Source organism: Trematomus bernacchii, unplaced genomic scaffold (genome assembly GCF_902827165.1).
Source record: "Trematomus bernacchii unplaced genomic scaffold, fTreBer1.1, whole genome shotgun sequence".
NCBI classification, from domain to species: Eukaryota; Metazoa; Chordata; class Actinopteri; order Perciformes; family Nototheniidae; genus Trematomus; species Trematomus bernacchii.
In genome coordinates this window covers 3,646,297-3,663,445 of record NW_022987524.1, presented here as the reverse complement: position 1 = coordinate 3,663,445, position 17,149 = coordinate 3,646,297, and the positions used below count along the sequence as shown (strand labels likewise).

The 17,149-nt window shown below is 40.9% G+C and overlaps 1 protein-coding gene across 3 annotated transcripts in view; it reads left to right on the top strand.

The window, feature by feature from the left end:
• Window positions 1-17,149, top strand: part of ca8 (carbonic anhydrase VIII) — a 50,074-nt gene that overhangs the window by 21,097 nt on the left and 11,828 nt on the right. For 2 of the 3 annotated variants that reach the window (XM_034119772.1, XM_034119780.1), the window contains exons 3-7: window positions 465-589; window positions 7,920-8,015; window positions 9,628-9,690; window positions 9,784-9,832; window positions 11,378-11,490. In XM_034119772.1, the coding sequence (XP_033975663.1) occupies window positions 465-589; window positions 7,920-8,015; window positions 9,628-9,690; window positions 9,784-9,832; window positions 11,378-11,490 (446 nt within the window). The remainder of the gene's footprint in view (window positions 1-464; window positions 590-7,919; window positions 8,016-9,627; window positions 9,691-9,783; window positions 9,833-11,377; window positions 11,491-17,149) is intronic. The other variant, XM_034119788.1, reaches the window with a different exon arrangement.

The window sequence follows — 17,149 nt, the reverse complement described above, 5'->3', positions numbered from 1 at the left end:
GTCTTAGACAGGTAGCTGGCAGGAAGCTGTAAGCTGGAGTCTGAAATAAGCTGCTACATCTGTATAGTTGGCCATAACCTCAGGATCAAGGTTAGATTTTTTAATGAGAGGTTTAATTACAACTTCCTTAAATGACTGTGGTGCATTGCCTTACAATAATGACATATTTAAGGAATTTTATTATAGATGTGCTAATTAGGGGTAGCATTTCTTTAAACAGCTTGGATGGAATTGGGTCTAAGACACAGGTAACAGTTTAGAAGAAGAAATAATTGAAGTTAGTTGGTTAAGGTCTATTGGGAAAAAGCAGTAGTGTGACATTTTTTGACATAATATATTTAATTAAAGTCAATGTTTCAGTTTTTTCAGTGCGCGTTTTCTCACTTTCATTTTTACTCTGACCTGTTTTCTACTTCCTGTTTGTGCTTGCCCACGACGCCCTGGGTTTCCTGTGCTGTTGTCAGTGGTTACCGGCGGTCCGTTGCCTAGTGATCATGAGTACGAGCTTCATGAGGTTCGATTCCACTGGGGCAAAGAGAACCAGAGAGGATCCGAACACACTGTCAACTTCAAGGCTTTCCCTATGGAGGTACACACACACACACACACACACACACACACACACACACACACACACACACACACACACACACACACACACACACACACACACACACACACACACACACACACACACACACACACACACACTGAGACTTCTGGCATTGACATTCGTCCTTCAAATAACATAGTGTTATCATTGAAGAGTCCTTGAACAGACCGTGTTTAATGTTCTCTAACAAGTAACACTTCTAACATCCGTGTCTCTGTGAGTTTGTGTGTGTGTGGGAACCTTTATATTTGGTTGCGCCAATCCATATGTCTGTAAACAATAAAGAGGAAATTATATGCCATTATCCTGGATGTAGGTTTTGTCCGATGCCTTGCTCAAAGGAGGTGAACTGGGACCTCTCCAAGTACCAGTCAACACTCCATATTTAGGTCTGTACCAAGGCCTTTAGACTCAAAGCAAAGTCTTTAATAAACAGAAGATAGCCCAGTACACCATCATATTGCCCCAAATACTCGATAGAGCACCAAAGGTGTTAATGAAAGTAGTACCCAATAAATTCCCAATTTCCTCTATTTTGCATAATGTTTCCTAAAAACGACGTTGACCAATTGTTTTAAATAATGATTCAATTTGTTCTTAAACATATGTGTATATATTTGTCTATCACTCAAAAACACCAGATTATCCTTGTTAATTACACAACATTGATTGGTTTAAATTGTGTACAATGCTTTTGTATTTTTCCCCTTCGATTCGGAGAAACAAGTATTTTTTCGGAGTTTAGGATTGCCGAAGACACTACACTACCCAGAATCCTCAGCTATCGTTCCGCTTTGCGTGACAAACCCCGTGATTAGTCCTCAAGCTCTGTGATTGGTTGACCTCCAACTGCATTCCATATGAAAAAAAACGTTTTGTAAAAGATAAAATCATACTTTATTCAGCAGTGCTTGCTTTACTCTTTGAAAGTCATCACATGAATGCATTGTAATGAATGGTTCGGCTGCATTAAATATTACACATCTGTTGTAGTTCTTTATTTATCTACAGAGATCGGGCCTCAGAATAGACCGGAAACTATTCTTTTACCGTTCTGTTTTAATTTCACAATAAAGTTAGTAGTAATAATTTGTTTTGATATTATTGTTTTTTATTAACTACTAGACCGCTGGGTCATGTTAAGACCATCTTTTCTGTGTTGCTGTGAGTTTTTTACATCGCTTTTGTGTTACAAATATCAAAACAATAACAGAATATATCCGTCATAAACTAAACCGGAAACAGCAGTATATTTTATTTTGTTAACACTGTAAACTTGACAGCTTTTTAACCCAAACCACCTACTGGTTAAAGCACGTTATTACACGTTTAGAGTAATTGCAATGCAGGTAGATTGTGTTGCTTTTGAATGACTGTTTTAAAATGTTTTTTTCTTAATGTCTTTCATTTTTGTAAAGCACTTTGAATTGCCTTGTGTTGAAAGGTGCTGTATAAATAAATGTGCCTTGCCTTGCCTAAGGTCTGTTCTATAGGCGGAAAGTAGAAGGTCAATGATAGAAATATAGAATAGAAAATATCAAGAAGATACTGTAGTGATCTCTTCAAGAAAACAATTTAGTGCAGGACGTCCAAAGATATTAATAGGAGGATGTGCAAAACAGACTAATTAGGCTTTATTAAAACATTAAATAATACTTTAGGTTAAGGTCTTCTTTTAAATACATGTAAGCATAAAGCTTTGGGGGTATCTACAGATAAATATTAAGTCTGACAAAGTACTAATATATTGCATGGTTTGTTTTGGGACTTGACAATCAACTTTCCTGCAATGTTAACTATGTTGAAGCACTTATTTTAACCGATATTATACATATTTATTATACTCTTATAAGATGTATGTAGATAGTATAAGAAATGTGCAGAATATGACAGTTTAATGGTGGAGGTACACAGATATCGATAGATGTCTTGTAATGCACTGTTGAGGAACCTGCGACCCAAGTATTTAATTCATTGCATAACTACACCGTAGTTGTGTATATGATATGTCAATAAACCTTAGAAAATCTTGAAATCTTGAAAGGGATGTGCAAAATAGCCATTATATACAGTCTTTAATGAACGATTGGAGAATAACGAGTAATGAATATACTTTATAGGGATCTGCAGATACATTTTTAGTCTTCTCAAGCACCCACTACCAAATATCTCGCCTGATTGTTGGCACTTGACAATCACCTTCCCTGAATTTTACTCAGGTGTAACTAAAGTCTGATTTAAGCGTTGTTTATATTTCACATCATTAATCCAAATCTGTAAAGTAACTAAAATAAATGTAGTGGAGTAAAAATACCAGGTTAACCTTAAAGAAAGCCCTCAGGATTATAAAAGACCCCCATCACCCCAGCCACAAACTGTTCTGTCTGCTGCCGTCTGGCAGGCGGTACGGCAGCATCCGGACTAAAACCACCAGACTCAGGGACAGCTTCATCCCACAGGCCAGAAGACTATTAAACACCTGAACTGAAACAACATCCATAACATTCATCTGGCTGCTACTTAGAAATTATTTATCTAATATATCATATTCCAATCACTTGTATATAGACTCTTATTGCACTATTTCACTATTTCACTATTTACTATTTTACTATTTTTCTTTTTGTATTTACTTGCACTATTCTTTCTGTGTATCTGTTTTATTGTGTTGCACTCTTGGAGCAGCCTGTGACCCAAAGGAGGGGGGTGGGTGGTAGGACACATTCGAGTCCTGTTTTGGATAGTGTGCCGTCGATGGGTTTCATTCCATGTCAAAGTGCTTTTTGACACTCGGTGTGAACTTCGCGCACTGCCACTCCAACATCCAATCACAGAGCTTGAGGACTAATCACGGGGTTTGTCAAACAAAGCACATGGTGTAGTCCCAAATGATAGCTGAGGATTCTGGGTAGTGTAGTGTCTTCTGCCACCCTAAACTCCGAAAAAATATTTGTTTCTCCGAATCAAAGGGGAAAAATACAAAAGCATTGTACACAATTTAAACCAATCAATGTTGTGTAATTAACAAGGATAATCTGGTGTTTTTGAGTTGATGAGTAGTGCAGATATCACTGTAAAATCAATCGACAGTAAGGAGAATACTTACTTCCGGGTGTAAAATCCTCTGTTATCCAATGGGAATGGACGCTCACATTGCCTTTAACTGCCTCCGACATGGACCGATGCAGTGCTTCCCTGAGCGTCAAATACCGCCGCCGATGGGAATACATTGCAATCAGTTGAAAGCGCTTTGCGTCCGTTTATGAAGCTGAAGGAGACTCGGCGCGTCACAACTGCACGCCAAAGGACCCTGACCAAGCGTCGCTATTGGACGATCAGGGAGTGAGACTGTGTTGCCCACGCACATACACAGTGTACCCGCGACAGTTACAATGAAGGCTCGATAATCAGCTCACGGCATATAGGTGTAAGCAGGGGTAAAGTGCTATTTCTATAGGGGGCATGCTCCCCCGGGAAGATTTGTTTTTTAAATATTGAAGTTAAAAGCATCAATCTGGTGCACTTTGAGAGCAACATGAAGAGATCTATGGATACATCTCTCAACACCCATTTGAAACAGAACTGTAAACAGATTTATTATTTCTTTATGGATATTTTACAAATCACTTCCTTTTAAACTTATTCTTGTTTTACTGTCATATAGTATTTCATACCTGTTTTTCATTTATTCTCTTATTTTGTTATAACTATAATGATCATATAAACGTGTGCCTCGAAAATAATTGTTAATAATCGTGACCAAACCGTTTGAGACCCACTGAGATAACTTAGACCAGGGGTCGGCAACCCCTGGCACCGTAACCAGTGGCATGCGGCACCGTAACCAGTGGCACACAAGGAATAAGTGGAATAAGTGTGCAAAATATTTAAATTTTATTTTCGGATCCTGACCGAGACCGCCGCCAGAGCGCGTCTCCCCGTTACCTGCAGAAGGAAGCCATGCACGCAACGCAGCCCCGCTCTCTTTAACTCCAGGCAACTTTCTGCCACTTTCCTCCGTAGTGCAGTGCTGATCGTTTCACCATGGAGGAAAGCACTTTACAAATTGCAGTACCCATAAGGAGCTGCACAAATACTGCAGTTTTTGCGTGGCTGTGTCTCAGCGACGTGCAGTCAGGGGAGGCAGAGCCTCACCTGTCATACTCCAATGTAACGGAAAAACAACTAAAGAAAAACTAAATAGTAATAATAATAAAATGTCTCCACTGATCTGTCTTGTAAGTGTGATTTATGTATGATTCCAATCGCTTTTTATAGTCAAAATCAGCAAATTTGCCGAGCTTCGCTACGGGAGCGATGAGAAGTGAGGCAGGGACGTGCTCTGCCTCTCGTAAGCCCACAGTAACTTGCTGGAGCACGGGCACTAATTTAGCGCGGGCACTTATTTTGTGAGTGCGCTCAAGCCATTTACTGTGGGGTAAGGTGAGGCACAGATGAGATCTGCCTCACCTCAGAATGCATCACCCCACAGAAACTGGCTGGAAAGCTGGCACTAAGCGCATGCCTGTTACCATCTCACTGTATGTCACCAATGTAATGTTTGTAGATCCCTTTATTACATTTATCCTCGCCATCCATAGTCTCTAAATAACTTATTTCATGTATATATGATATTTAGGCTCGCTGGTCTCATCATACAACGGCAATGAAAAAAGCACCAGGGGAGGCAGCCATAACCTCTGCCGCACTGAAGGGGGCGCACGTGAGCCCACAGGTTCTTGTTGCTACTGTAATTCTACGCAGAGACGGTAGACGCAAACAACAAACTAGACTTTTGAAACTACAGGAAGATAAGGAGGACTTTTACAAAAAAGTAATGGAGATTGTTGTCCAGAAGGATAGCATGGACTTCATCTTCAAGTCAAGGTAAGACCACAACTGTAATGAAAATGGGATCTTACTAAGAAAGAACAATCCAATATTTAGATTTTGGGTATCCTTTTGTTGAACGGTCTGTTTAAAATGAATCGAAGCATCAGACTAAAAAAGCTTTTGAAAATAACCGAATATTTCGATTAAGGTCAAAATATAATATTTGTAAATCTGACTCAGTGAGTCAGTGCCTCACCAGCCATGAACCTCACCGCACGTCACTGCTGTGTCTTTAGTTGAAAGCCCAGTGGCGATCTGCTCATCTCTCATCGAAATAACATGCTACACAGGGGCGGACTGGCCATGTGTGTTCTGGAGAATCACAGAACGGACGATCGTCCATATTATTATGCCATTTAAATCAATTATTTAAATTTGTTTGTTAAATTCGGCATCATGTAAGTTAGGGATGCTCCGATCGATCGGCCGCCGATCGATATCGGCCGATACTCACTCTCTGCCGATCGATCGGTGCTCTCTAAAAATGCCGATCGCGAGAGCCGATCGCATGACGTAAATTACATGACACTTTTCTCTGTGCGCGGCAAAACAAGCTCGCCAAAATGGCTTCACCAGTCTGGCAGTATTTTAAGGTGTCCGAAAAAGACAGTAAAATAGCGGTATGCAACGTGTGTCAAGCAGAAATCCTGCAGCTCCGGTGAGCGGAGCAAAACACACAAGAGTTAGACCTAACACACTTAGCTATTTTATCTACCTCTGGAACAAGCTAAACTAGATATACATATATTTATTCTTCACTGTCGGGTCACGCATTACTGGATCAGTGAGCTGCATGAGATACTGACAGGCCGTCAGGGGAGAGAGAGAGGGGGAGAGAGGAGAGAGAGAGGGGGAGAGAGGAAAAGAGAGCGCTTCCGCTCATTTCTCCCGTGTTATTATCCAAAGTTAATGTAAACTTGAATAATGTACTTCATTTGAATGTAATAATTATGTTGGTTGTTGTTTGTGGAAGCGCCAGTGAATGAGCCCCATTAACTGAGTTGTAAACATCACTTTAAATGGAAGATCCCCATAGGCCCCGCCCACTCGATCGGTATCGGCCGATACTGATTCCGGCGATCGGCCCCAAAATTGGCGATCGGAGCATCCCTAATGTAAGATGCGCTGACAGGTCCACACACTGCTTCCCGGCAGTGAGGATCCCCCCGCTCCCTCCTGTTGACAGTTCACGAGCGTCAAGCTCTTCATCCCCCCCCCCCCTCGGCACGCTGATAAAATAAAAATGTTTTAATGGCACTTCATATCAAAAAGGTTGCAGACCCCTGACTTAGACTAAAGTTATCTAAACACTCAGAGAGTCCTTTAGTTCACTGAGCCTCTCAGTCTGACAGGAGAGGACTCTCCTCCACCTTGTTGTGGAAAAAGCTCCTTATGTCCGTTAGCGTAGCTCGCTAGCACCAGAAGCTAACAACAACGATCTCCAGTACCGGTGCGCTCTCTCTCTCTGTCTCTCGCTCGCACACAAAATGGCTCGTTCCACACACACACAGAGCCGGGCTTGAATGAAACACAGAGACCCAGACGTACTTGTACTGTACTGTATCATATTATTTTCGAATCAATAATTATTTTCTTTTTTTTTCATAACCATTTTTCCTCCTGGTCTCTCACGCCCCACAGAGAGACCTCACAGGGGCCCCCACTTTGAGAAACACTGAACTAACCTAATACAGTTATGTGTAATTTGTTGACAAATTACAGTTAATTAAAGTCAACGTATCAGTTAGTAGACACCCCCTCTCCCCCCGCAGACAGCCCTGACAAAGCCACAGATTTAACACATCTACCTCACAGCTCCTTAGGGTTCCACTTCCTGTACAGATACAGCAGATATAAACTTAAATATTCCTTAAACGTTGAAGTGTTGACCTCTGTTATCAAGATAGCTTTTGAACTCTTTTGAAAACCACACATTTATTGCTCAATAAGAAACATGATAAAAAACAACGTATAATGAGGCTGACAGCTCAGATATCCCTGTGCTTTTATTAATTAAAGTAAATTAATTATCTCACTGTTTCGTTCCATTAAGATAAATACGACAGCTTTTGAGCTGACAAATGACCGATCTGTGGACTGGGATATTCAGTGTTTCAGGGCAGAAGTTAGCACTACTTTTTCTCTTATGAGGTTGACATAAGAGCCCTCAGTCAGCCCCAGCTGATGCTGCCTCACTTCTGTTCTCTACATCTGTTCACAACGGCCTCTCTTGTGCGTCTGTGTGTGTGTGTGTGTGTGTGTGTGTGTGTGTGTGTGTGTGTGTGTGTGTGTGTGTGTGTGTGTGTGTGTGTGTGTGTGTGTGTGTGTGTGTGTGTGTGTGTGTGTGTGTGTGGTGTGTGTGTGTGTGTGTGTGTGTGTGTGTGTGTGTGTGTGTGTGTGTGTGTGTGTGCAGCTCCATCTGATTCACTGGAACAGCACTCTGTTCAACTCTCTGGAGGATGCTCTTGGGAAGAAGAATGGAGTCGTCATCATAGCTCTGTTTGTGCAGGTAATGTTTCACATCAAGGATCAGAGGAGATATCCCCATTGTACGGAGGCCGACAAGGGCAAACACGCTACAGCGGCCCGAGTCGAGAAACACTGTTACACTTCCAAAAATGCGGCAAAAAAAAAAAATCTGCATAAACGAATCACTGCAAATAAAAAAAGCTGCACGTAAAAAAAGAATTGTATGCATTTATTTTATGTAAACTCTGGGCATGTGTTATCGAAGATGTTTCTTCATTTGCATTGTTTTTGATAGTGTAGCTCGTTTGTCCTAATGAAGGTTCTTTAGGCCGTTGTAACGCGTTTGCACCAAGCGGCAAACTCTGGGGTAGAGCCGGGAGGCCAATAAGGAAGTGCCTCAAACTGCAGTTCATCTAGTGGCCAGTAGGAGCAGTCTGCAGAAGGGAGTAATTTCCATAGACCCCCATGTTAAAATGACCAACTTTACAGCAGAAATAAACATGTTTACATCGTGGTTCAAAAAAGGTGACCCCTCTCTTACAACCAGCTTCCTCTATACTTGGCTTTACCTACTTATATCTATTCTGTCATTATCACCAGCTCTAGCATGAAGAAGATCTTACAGATTGAACGTTTGAATGCCATAAAGACAAACAGATGTATTGATTTGGGGCTTTACAGTGTGCAGACTCCCATAACAACATAATCTAACAGTTTATTTGTCCTTCTGATATTTCATCAATAAGGGTAGAATAAATATGACAGTACAACATATTTTAATTAACAGCCTTAAAAAGCATCTGAGTTAATCAACTGCTATAAAGTGCTTCAACAAAAACTGAACGCTACACCTACAGCTTCAGCCAATAAATAAACTCAGAGTAAATGTTAGGAGCAGTGTGTGTGTGGTTTTTGGTGAAACGATTTTGAATAATTTGAAAGTATTGGCGCTGCATTTGACCTTGCATAGCCCTCAGTTACACAAATATTGACTCCTTTGGCACGTCGGTGCCCTTAACGTGTTTTTCCTTCCTAGGATTGTGAGGGTTGTTTTTCTAAATGACTTAACAGCTTCATCCAGAATTGTTGGAAAACACCATGTGCTGAAATTCCTTTGAAACTCTGGCTTGACTTCCCTATTAAAATCCCCTGCTAAAAAAACTGGTGGTAACATTTCCCCCACTTTAATATAACCAAAAACTTCACTTTGAGAGATATCTGCATTAAAAAACTGAAACGTTGACGTTAATCAACTTTATTTTGTCAACAAATTACATATTAGGTTTGTAGAAAGCAATAATATTAAGTTTAATCTAATATTTTTTATTTAAACGTATTATTATTGCTTTCAACTAACCTAATACAGTTATGTGTATTTTGTTGACAAATTACAGTTAATTAAAGTCAACGTTTCAGTTAGTAGACACCCCCTCTCCCCCCGCAGACAGCCCTGACCCCCCAAAGCCACAGATTTAACACATCTACCTCACAGCTCCTTAGGGTTCCATTTCCTGTTTACTTCCTGTACGGATACAGCAGATATAAACTTAAATCTTCCTTGAACTTTGAAGTCTTTACCTCTGTTATTGTCATCTTCAGAAGGCACATTGATAAGTCTCAGGCCTCTGAACCCTCACATGTTGTTCCATCAGATCGGTAAGGAGCACCTGGGTCTGAAGGCCATCACCGAGGTTCTGCAGGACCTGCAGTACAAGGTGAGCAGGGGTCTCATCACATCATCAGATCAGATGATTAATAATCACTTCACCAACTATGCATTCATAAAATCATTCTGTTGTTACCATCAGGGGAAGAGCAAGATCATCCCCTGCTTCAACCCCAACACTCTGTTACCTGGTGAGCAGAAACACACCTGATTTCAAAGTATAATCAATATATTAGACATTCTGAAAGAATAACATATTATAATATAGCTATAGTTGAAGCCTGCTGGATCACCATCATTCTGTCCGCTCTTTCATTCTTTATGCCAGATTACACTGTATTACTAGTGTTATCAGTTCAAGTGAGAGGAAAGATTGCAACCCTCTGTGACTCTTATGTCCATAATGTGCTATAAACGTACTGATAATGAGCCGCAATAAGCTCTGTGTCCTGTGAAACTTTGCTTATACTGTAGGCATTTCTAAATATTCATCACACATTGTAAAACATTTTATAATGACTTTATAGGTATTATATTACATCATAATCACTGCTCATTTACTAAAGATGTTTTTGCAAGGATCTTAATGTTTTTATAATTGTAATGGTTGTGAAACATTACAATGGGATGATAAGTAAATCTAGTGGTCATTGTTTAAATTAAGTAAAGTTAAAATAATAATAAAAGAACAACACATAAAACACTGCAAAACATTTTATTTTACTCTAAAAAAACCTTTAATCACATTATAGACTATTGGACTTATTATAGACTATGATAATTGCAAAATAATGCCCAGCAATAGTGAAATATTACAACATAACAATATAATTATCCATTATAAAATACTTTGCAATTATGGGTAAAAATGATTGGCTTTTTGAACCCAGATAGGAATCTGTTTATCAAACTCTTTCGAATCCCTTACTGAATCTTTTGGTGAAAACATGATGTTTTTATTAAGCAGCAGCAAAGCTCAGATATAACTGTCCTGACTCATCTCAATCTAAAGTATCAGACTCAAACATGAACAGATAAATACATATTGAAGCAGGACTCAGGTTCCTCCCTGTGCGTGAGATCCTTCCTGCAAATATTGCATTTGGCTCTTGTTTGGTTGACCTTGTGGAGCGTTTGAGTTCAGTCAGTCAGTGTTGACAGATGTGTGGCTCAGTTACACCTCTATTATACGTCACCAGTTTGTTTAACTTTGCATACGCAGAAACAGGACAGACAGACGATCAGAGAGAGCTCACACATGGTCTAATCATGGTTTGTTTGGCTGCAGAGCCTAATGAATCTGCTATTACCAACCTGGCCTAATTTAAGAAAATGGACCATCAGAATCCCCTAGGATGATATAATATAAAAAGTATGCAGTGAAGCACCCACTCTACCAGCCTTTGACATGGACCATCTGATCAGTGTGCATATGTAAGATTATCTCCTCACTTCAGGAACGGTGATTATTTAGTACAATGAGAGTAAATGCTGCTTTGGACATCTATACATAAATATGTATTTGAAATGTATTGTTATGTTCCTAAACAATTTGAACAAAATCAAGAATAACATGTTTTCTTTACAAGGACACAATATACTTTTTGAACATGAACTAGAACTCTCCAGTTCCTCCACACTGCTGGCATCACCGCTTCTCTTTGGCAGCCATGTTTTCTTATACCTGCCTGTTTCTATGGGCAGCTTTCACTGACACGCTTTGAATCCTCCCTCAGACCCTTTGCTGAGAGACTACTGGGTGTATGAAGGATCTCTGACCACTCCACCCTGTAGTGAAAATGTGACCTGGATCCTCTACCGCTACCCCCTCACCATCTCCCAGCTACAGGTAAGGCCTTGTGTGTGCTGTCAGTCTGAAGACTTCAGTCTGAAACATGAAGAAATAAGTATGGAGTCAGAAAGTTTACCAGACTGCTGTAGACCACTTCTCTCAGCTGGAGGCTAAATGGACATCTATTAGCTGCTACCAGCATGACACCCACAACTCCACCAGAACTGTTGTTGGTAGGGTTGCATTGTGGGTAATGCGAGTGCCAGGTTATCACAAGATAGTATGGTTTCAAAAATACATAGTTCTAAAAGCATCGAAATGTATATTTTTCTTTTAAATCATCAATGGTCAAGCATCATTGATTCACACCTGTCGTTCGGTTCATTTGATCATTTTATCAAGACAAGGAAAACAATGGTTGCATGTTAATTCTGGATCTGGAGTTTTATAAACCCACCAGGAGTACACATGAAGCTATTCAGAATAGGTTATGCAGCACTTTAAAGAGTCCTCTCCTGCTGATGTTCAGGTGTATATCAGTATGTAGTGTCTCTACTTTAAAGAGTCCTCTCCTGCTGATGTTCAGGTGTATATCAGTATGTAGTGTCTCTACTTTAAAGAGTCCTCTCCTGCTGATGTTCAGGTGTATATCAGTATGTAGTGTCTCTACTTTAAAGAGTCCTCTCCTGCTGATGTTCAGGTGTATATCAGTATGTAGTGTCTCTACTTTAAAGAGTCCTCTCCTGCTGATGTTCAGGTGTATATCAGTATGTAGTGTCTCTACTTTAAAGAGTCCTCTCCTGCTGATGTTCAGGTGTATATCAGTATGTAGTGTCTCTACTTTAAAGAGTCCTCTCCTGCTGATGTTCAGGTGTATATCAGTATGTAGTGTCTCTACTTTAAAGAGTCCTCTCCTGCTGATGTTCAGGTGTATATCAGTATGTAGTGTCTCTACTTTAAAGAGTCCTCTCCTGCTGATGTTCAGGTGTATATCAGTATGTAGTGTCTCTACTTTAAAGAGTCCTCTCCTGCTGATGTTCAGGTGTATATCAGTATGTAGTGTCTCTACTTTAAAGAGTCCTCTCCTGCTGATGTTCAGGTGTATATCAGTATGTAGTGTCTCTACTTTAAAGAGTCCTCTCCTGATGATGTTCAGGTGTATATCAGTATGTAGTGTCTCTACTTTAAAGAGTCCTCTCCTGCTGATGTTCAGGTGTATATCAGTATGTAGTGTCTCTACTTTAAAGAGTCCTCTCCTGCTGATGTTCAGGTGTATATCAGTATGTAGTGTCTCTACTTTAAAGAGTCCTCTCCTGCTGATGTTCAGGTGTATATCAGTATGTAGTGTCTCTACATGTCTCCATGCTTTAATGTTCAAAAAGCTCTTTATCTCTCATACTGCCTGTGCTGCAGCACCTCTTTTCACCCTCTGTCTGAAACCAGAGCCCAGTCTGCTCTGATTGGTTAACTGGCCGACTCCATTGTGATCAAATATATTCCTGTCAGCACCTGTGTTACACTGAAAAGACTGAACCGTTGACTTTAATTAAATGCATTATGTCAAAAATGTCACAAAAAGTTAGTTGAAAACAATCATATTAAGTTGAACCTCTTTAAACTTAATATTATTGCTTTCAACTAACATCCAAGACTAGTGACCAATCACAACAGAGTCGGCCAGCTAACCAATCAGAGCAGACTGGGCTATGGTTTCAGACAGAGGGTGAAAAGAGGTGCTTGAAACCACTGTTCTCTCTCTTCCTGCATCACATCAAAGGTATAGATCAAATCAGAGCCTAGCAGGCTTTCATACCACACAGATCCAATGAACCTGAGGATCTGTCCATTCAGTAGAGTACAGGAAACCTTTACACCCCCTGCCTGGCTGCCAGTGAGCTGTGGCCCCTGGCTGTGGCCCCTGGCTGTAACTCAGCCCCTGCCTGACTCTAGGCTGATGATGTTAATCCTCTGACATTTATTTCAGTCATTCAGCCTCCCTGCTGACCCTTTCAAATGCTAAAAGAAGAATGACCCCCCACCCCTGCCTCAGGCTATTTCCAAATTAAGGTGGATACCTTCAGAACCTTCACTATTTTGTGCAGGGACAATGCACATTGTGCAGCATCAGCATCAATGTTCACGTGCTGTCCCAGAGGATCTTGGTGGCCTGAAGCTGCTCCAGTGTTCTCTAAACCAGGGGTTTTCAAAGTGTGGGAAGGTGAGCCTCCCCTCAGAGAACATAAGAACAGCCGCGCCCCTCCTCCCAATTATTATTGCTATTATTATTATTAGGGATGCTCCGAGCGCCAATTTTGGGGCCGATCGCCGATCCGATCAAGTGGGCGGGGCCTATGGGGATCTTCCATTTAAAGTGATGTTTAAAACTCAGTTAATGGGGCTCATTCACTGGCGCTTCCACAAACAACAACCAACATAATTATTACATTCAAATGAAGTACATTATTCAAGTTTACATTAACTTTGGATAATAACACTTAACTTTGGAGCTGTGACGTCATCTTCAATGCGAACCACAGGAAAAACAACATCAGCCGTTAGCTGTTAGCACTCACAGCTCACAGCTCCTCATATATGTTCAGAAACTAGACAAAAGTTAAACAAGTACAAACCACAGACTGTCTGTGTCATGGCGAATACAGTCGCTGGTTTATTTATGTCTGTATAGGCCGTTGTTGTGAGTGTGGACAGTCGGAGCATATACTAATAATAATAATAAATTCTATTTATATAGCGCTTTTCTAAGACCCAAAGACGCTTTACATTTGGGGAAGGGTAGACAGACAAGGACAGGCAACAAAACAACAACAAAACAAAAACAAAACAGAGAAAAAAAAAAAAAACAGAAAGCTTATGGGTATACAGATATACTGCGTTAGCTTAGCCGATCTCCATTTAGAAAACACGCATTTTAAAAGGTTTTTCGCCTGCCGTCTGTCTGCAGACTTGTCAAAGCATTAATTCATGGTTTTTACTAACCGGTATCAGTATGTTGTTACTTCGGCATCCTTTTGAAACGTGTATTACAATTAAATCACGGTCAAATATGTTCATCTTGTTGTAGTTGTAGCCCCCTTGCCAGCGATTCTCTCTCTCGTTTAGCATACTCAGCCCGACTCAGCCTGGTTGTTGGCCCGGAAAGAACCTCGATTTTATGGGGCCAGAAAAACTGTGAAATAGTACCCGCTAGCCGGAACTACGCCAAGTGGAAGCGCAACCAAAAACGGGCCGGGCACGGCACGGCACGGCACGCTTAAAGCGAGCCCCGCGCTGTAGTGGAAACGCGCCATTAGTGTGTGTTTTGCTCCGCTCACCGGTCCGTCACAGCGTGTGGAGCTGCAGGATTTCTGCTTCACACTCGTTGCATACCGCTATTCTATTGTCATTTTCGGACACCTTAAAATACTGCCAGACTGGTGAAGCCATTTTGGCGAGCTTGTTTTGCCGTGCACAGAGAAAAGTGTCATGTCATCCTTTTACGTCATGCGATCGGCTCTCGCGATCTGCATTTTTAGAGAGCACCGATCGATCGGTAGAGAGTGAGTATCGGCCGATAACGATCGGCGGCCGATCGATCGGAGCATCCCTAATTATTATTATTATTATTGTTGTTGTTGCTATAATGCAGGGGTATTATTATCCAGGGGAATTCTCTTACCTACTGGCCTAGTTAAATCAAAGTGGTTACTTTTTTTTGGCTGGGCAGTGTAGTTTTACACACCGTCTTATATGACTTTCTCAGGACTTAAAACAGTTTTTTGGGGGCAGACCCCCACAAACAAAAAAATATATTTAAACACGTAAGGTCATCATCTTAAAGGTCCCATGTCATGGCCATTTCTACTGATCATAATTCCATTGTTGAGGTCTACTAGCATAGATTTAAATTGTTCAATGTTCCAAACTCACATTGGTTTCTCATACAGCATCTCTGTATAGTATGTGTATTCACTCTCTGTCCTACACGCCTTGTTGGAGCTCCTGCCCCCCCCCCTCCCTATGAGCCCTCTGTGCTCTGATGTGTGATTAGGTGTTACAATGTCGTTTGTTAGCAACCAGAAAATGACACCAGTAATGACAAACAGATGAGAATGCTGCGTGGGGTCTGGGTGCCGTGTTGGCGGGACGTTGCGGGGCTCGCTGCTGCGAGGAGCGGACAGTGTAAGCTGGATTACTGGTGTGGTTTCCTGGCTGCTGCGTGGGGTCTGAGGGGATCTTCCATTTAAAGTGATGTTTAAAACTCAGTTAATGGGGCTCATTTTTATATTGCTTCAGTTTATAATCGTAACGGATCGAAAAGTTCAGATACATTTTTCAATACATGATGCACTTCCACAAACAACAAACAACATAATTATTACATTCAAATGAAGTACATTATTCAAGTTTACATTAACTTTGGATAATAACACGGGAGAAATGAGCGGAAGCGCTCTCTTTTCCTCTCTCCCTCCCTCTCTCTCCTGACAGCCTGTCAGTATCGTCTCATGCAGCTCGCTGATCCAGTAATGAGTGACCCGACAGTGAAGAATAAACACATTTATAACTAGTTTAGGTTGTTCCAGGGGTAGGCCTTTATAGAGAGCACCGATCACACTAAGAGTGAATATCGGCCGTTAACGATCGGCGGCCGATCGATTGGGGCATCCCTAATTATTAATGTGAGTCTTTTATTTAGCCACACTGATTCAACTTAAACAGGACATGTGCTACACCCATGGATGAAGGGGAAATGAAACTCACAGAAGAATAAATTACGATTACTATATTGCGTGTATTTAAGAGCCATTTGAAATATTACCACCTTGGTTTAAGCCAGTGGTTCTCAAACTTTTTCTGTCATTCCCCACTTTGAACAGGTGGGCCTTTTCAAGCCCCACCTGTTCCTCATCGCTCCAATAAAATGGTAGGCCAAGCTTAAAATTATTAAATGTATCGTTCTATAACAGGGGTCTCCAACCTTTTTTAGGATGAGAGCTACTTTCAAAAAATAAAACAAGTCGTGAGCTACTTTTACTCCTCTTTTTTTTGTTTGCAGTGTATATATTTAGCACATTTTAACATTATTATATGCTTACCTTTAACCTTTGTGTGCTGTTTGGGTCTGTGGGACCCGTTTTCAGTGTTTACTAAAAGAACATGTATTGAATTTAATTATTTTAACCTGCTTTATTTGGGGGTGGACCTCACCTCCTCTAGGGGGGTCTGGGGGCATGCTCCCCCGGGAAGATTTCTTTTAAAATGTTGAAGTGAAATGCATCAATCTGGAGCACTTTGACAGCAAAATGAATGTATGGATACAGCTCTCAACACTCCTATGAAAGGGAGCTGTATACTTAAGCAATAGCTCACGACAGGCCATGGTATATGCTCAGTATATCACAGCTAAGGGGGCGTGGTTCGGCCCGACGCGAAGCCCGTTATAAAACGGTTACCAAGTGTGGCAATATGAAAGAAAAATACACACTCTAATTTAAATAGCTTTTATTAGTAAATAATGATGTTCAAAATAAAATAGTCCCTCCGTTGCCTTCTGCTGTTAGTGTTGTTGCAACAACACTAACAGCTAGCAAACATATTAGACAGAGAACGTTGATCCATTATTTGGCTATTTATTTACATTCATTTGTATGTTGCCATTTATTGCAAACTCAACAGCAATAAAACTGAACTCCTCCTCATCGGCTCCAAATCCACC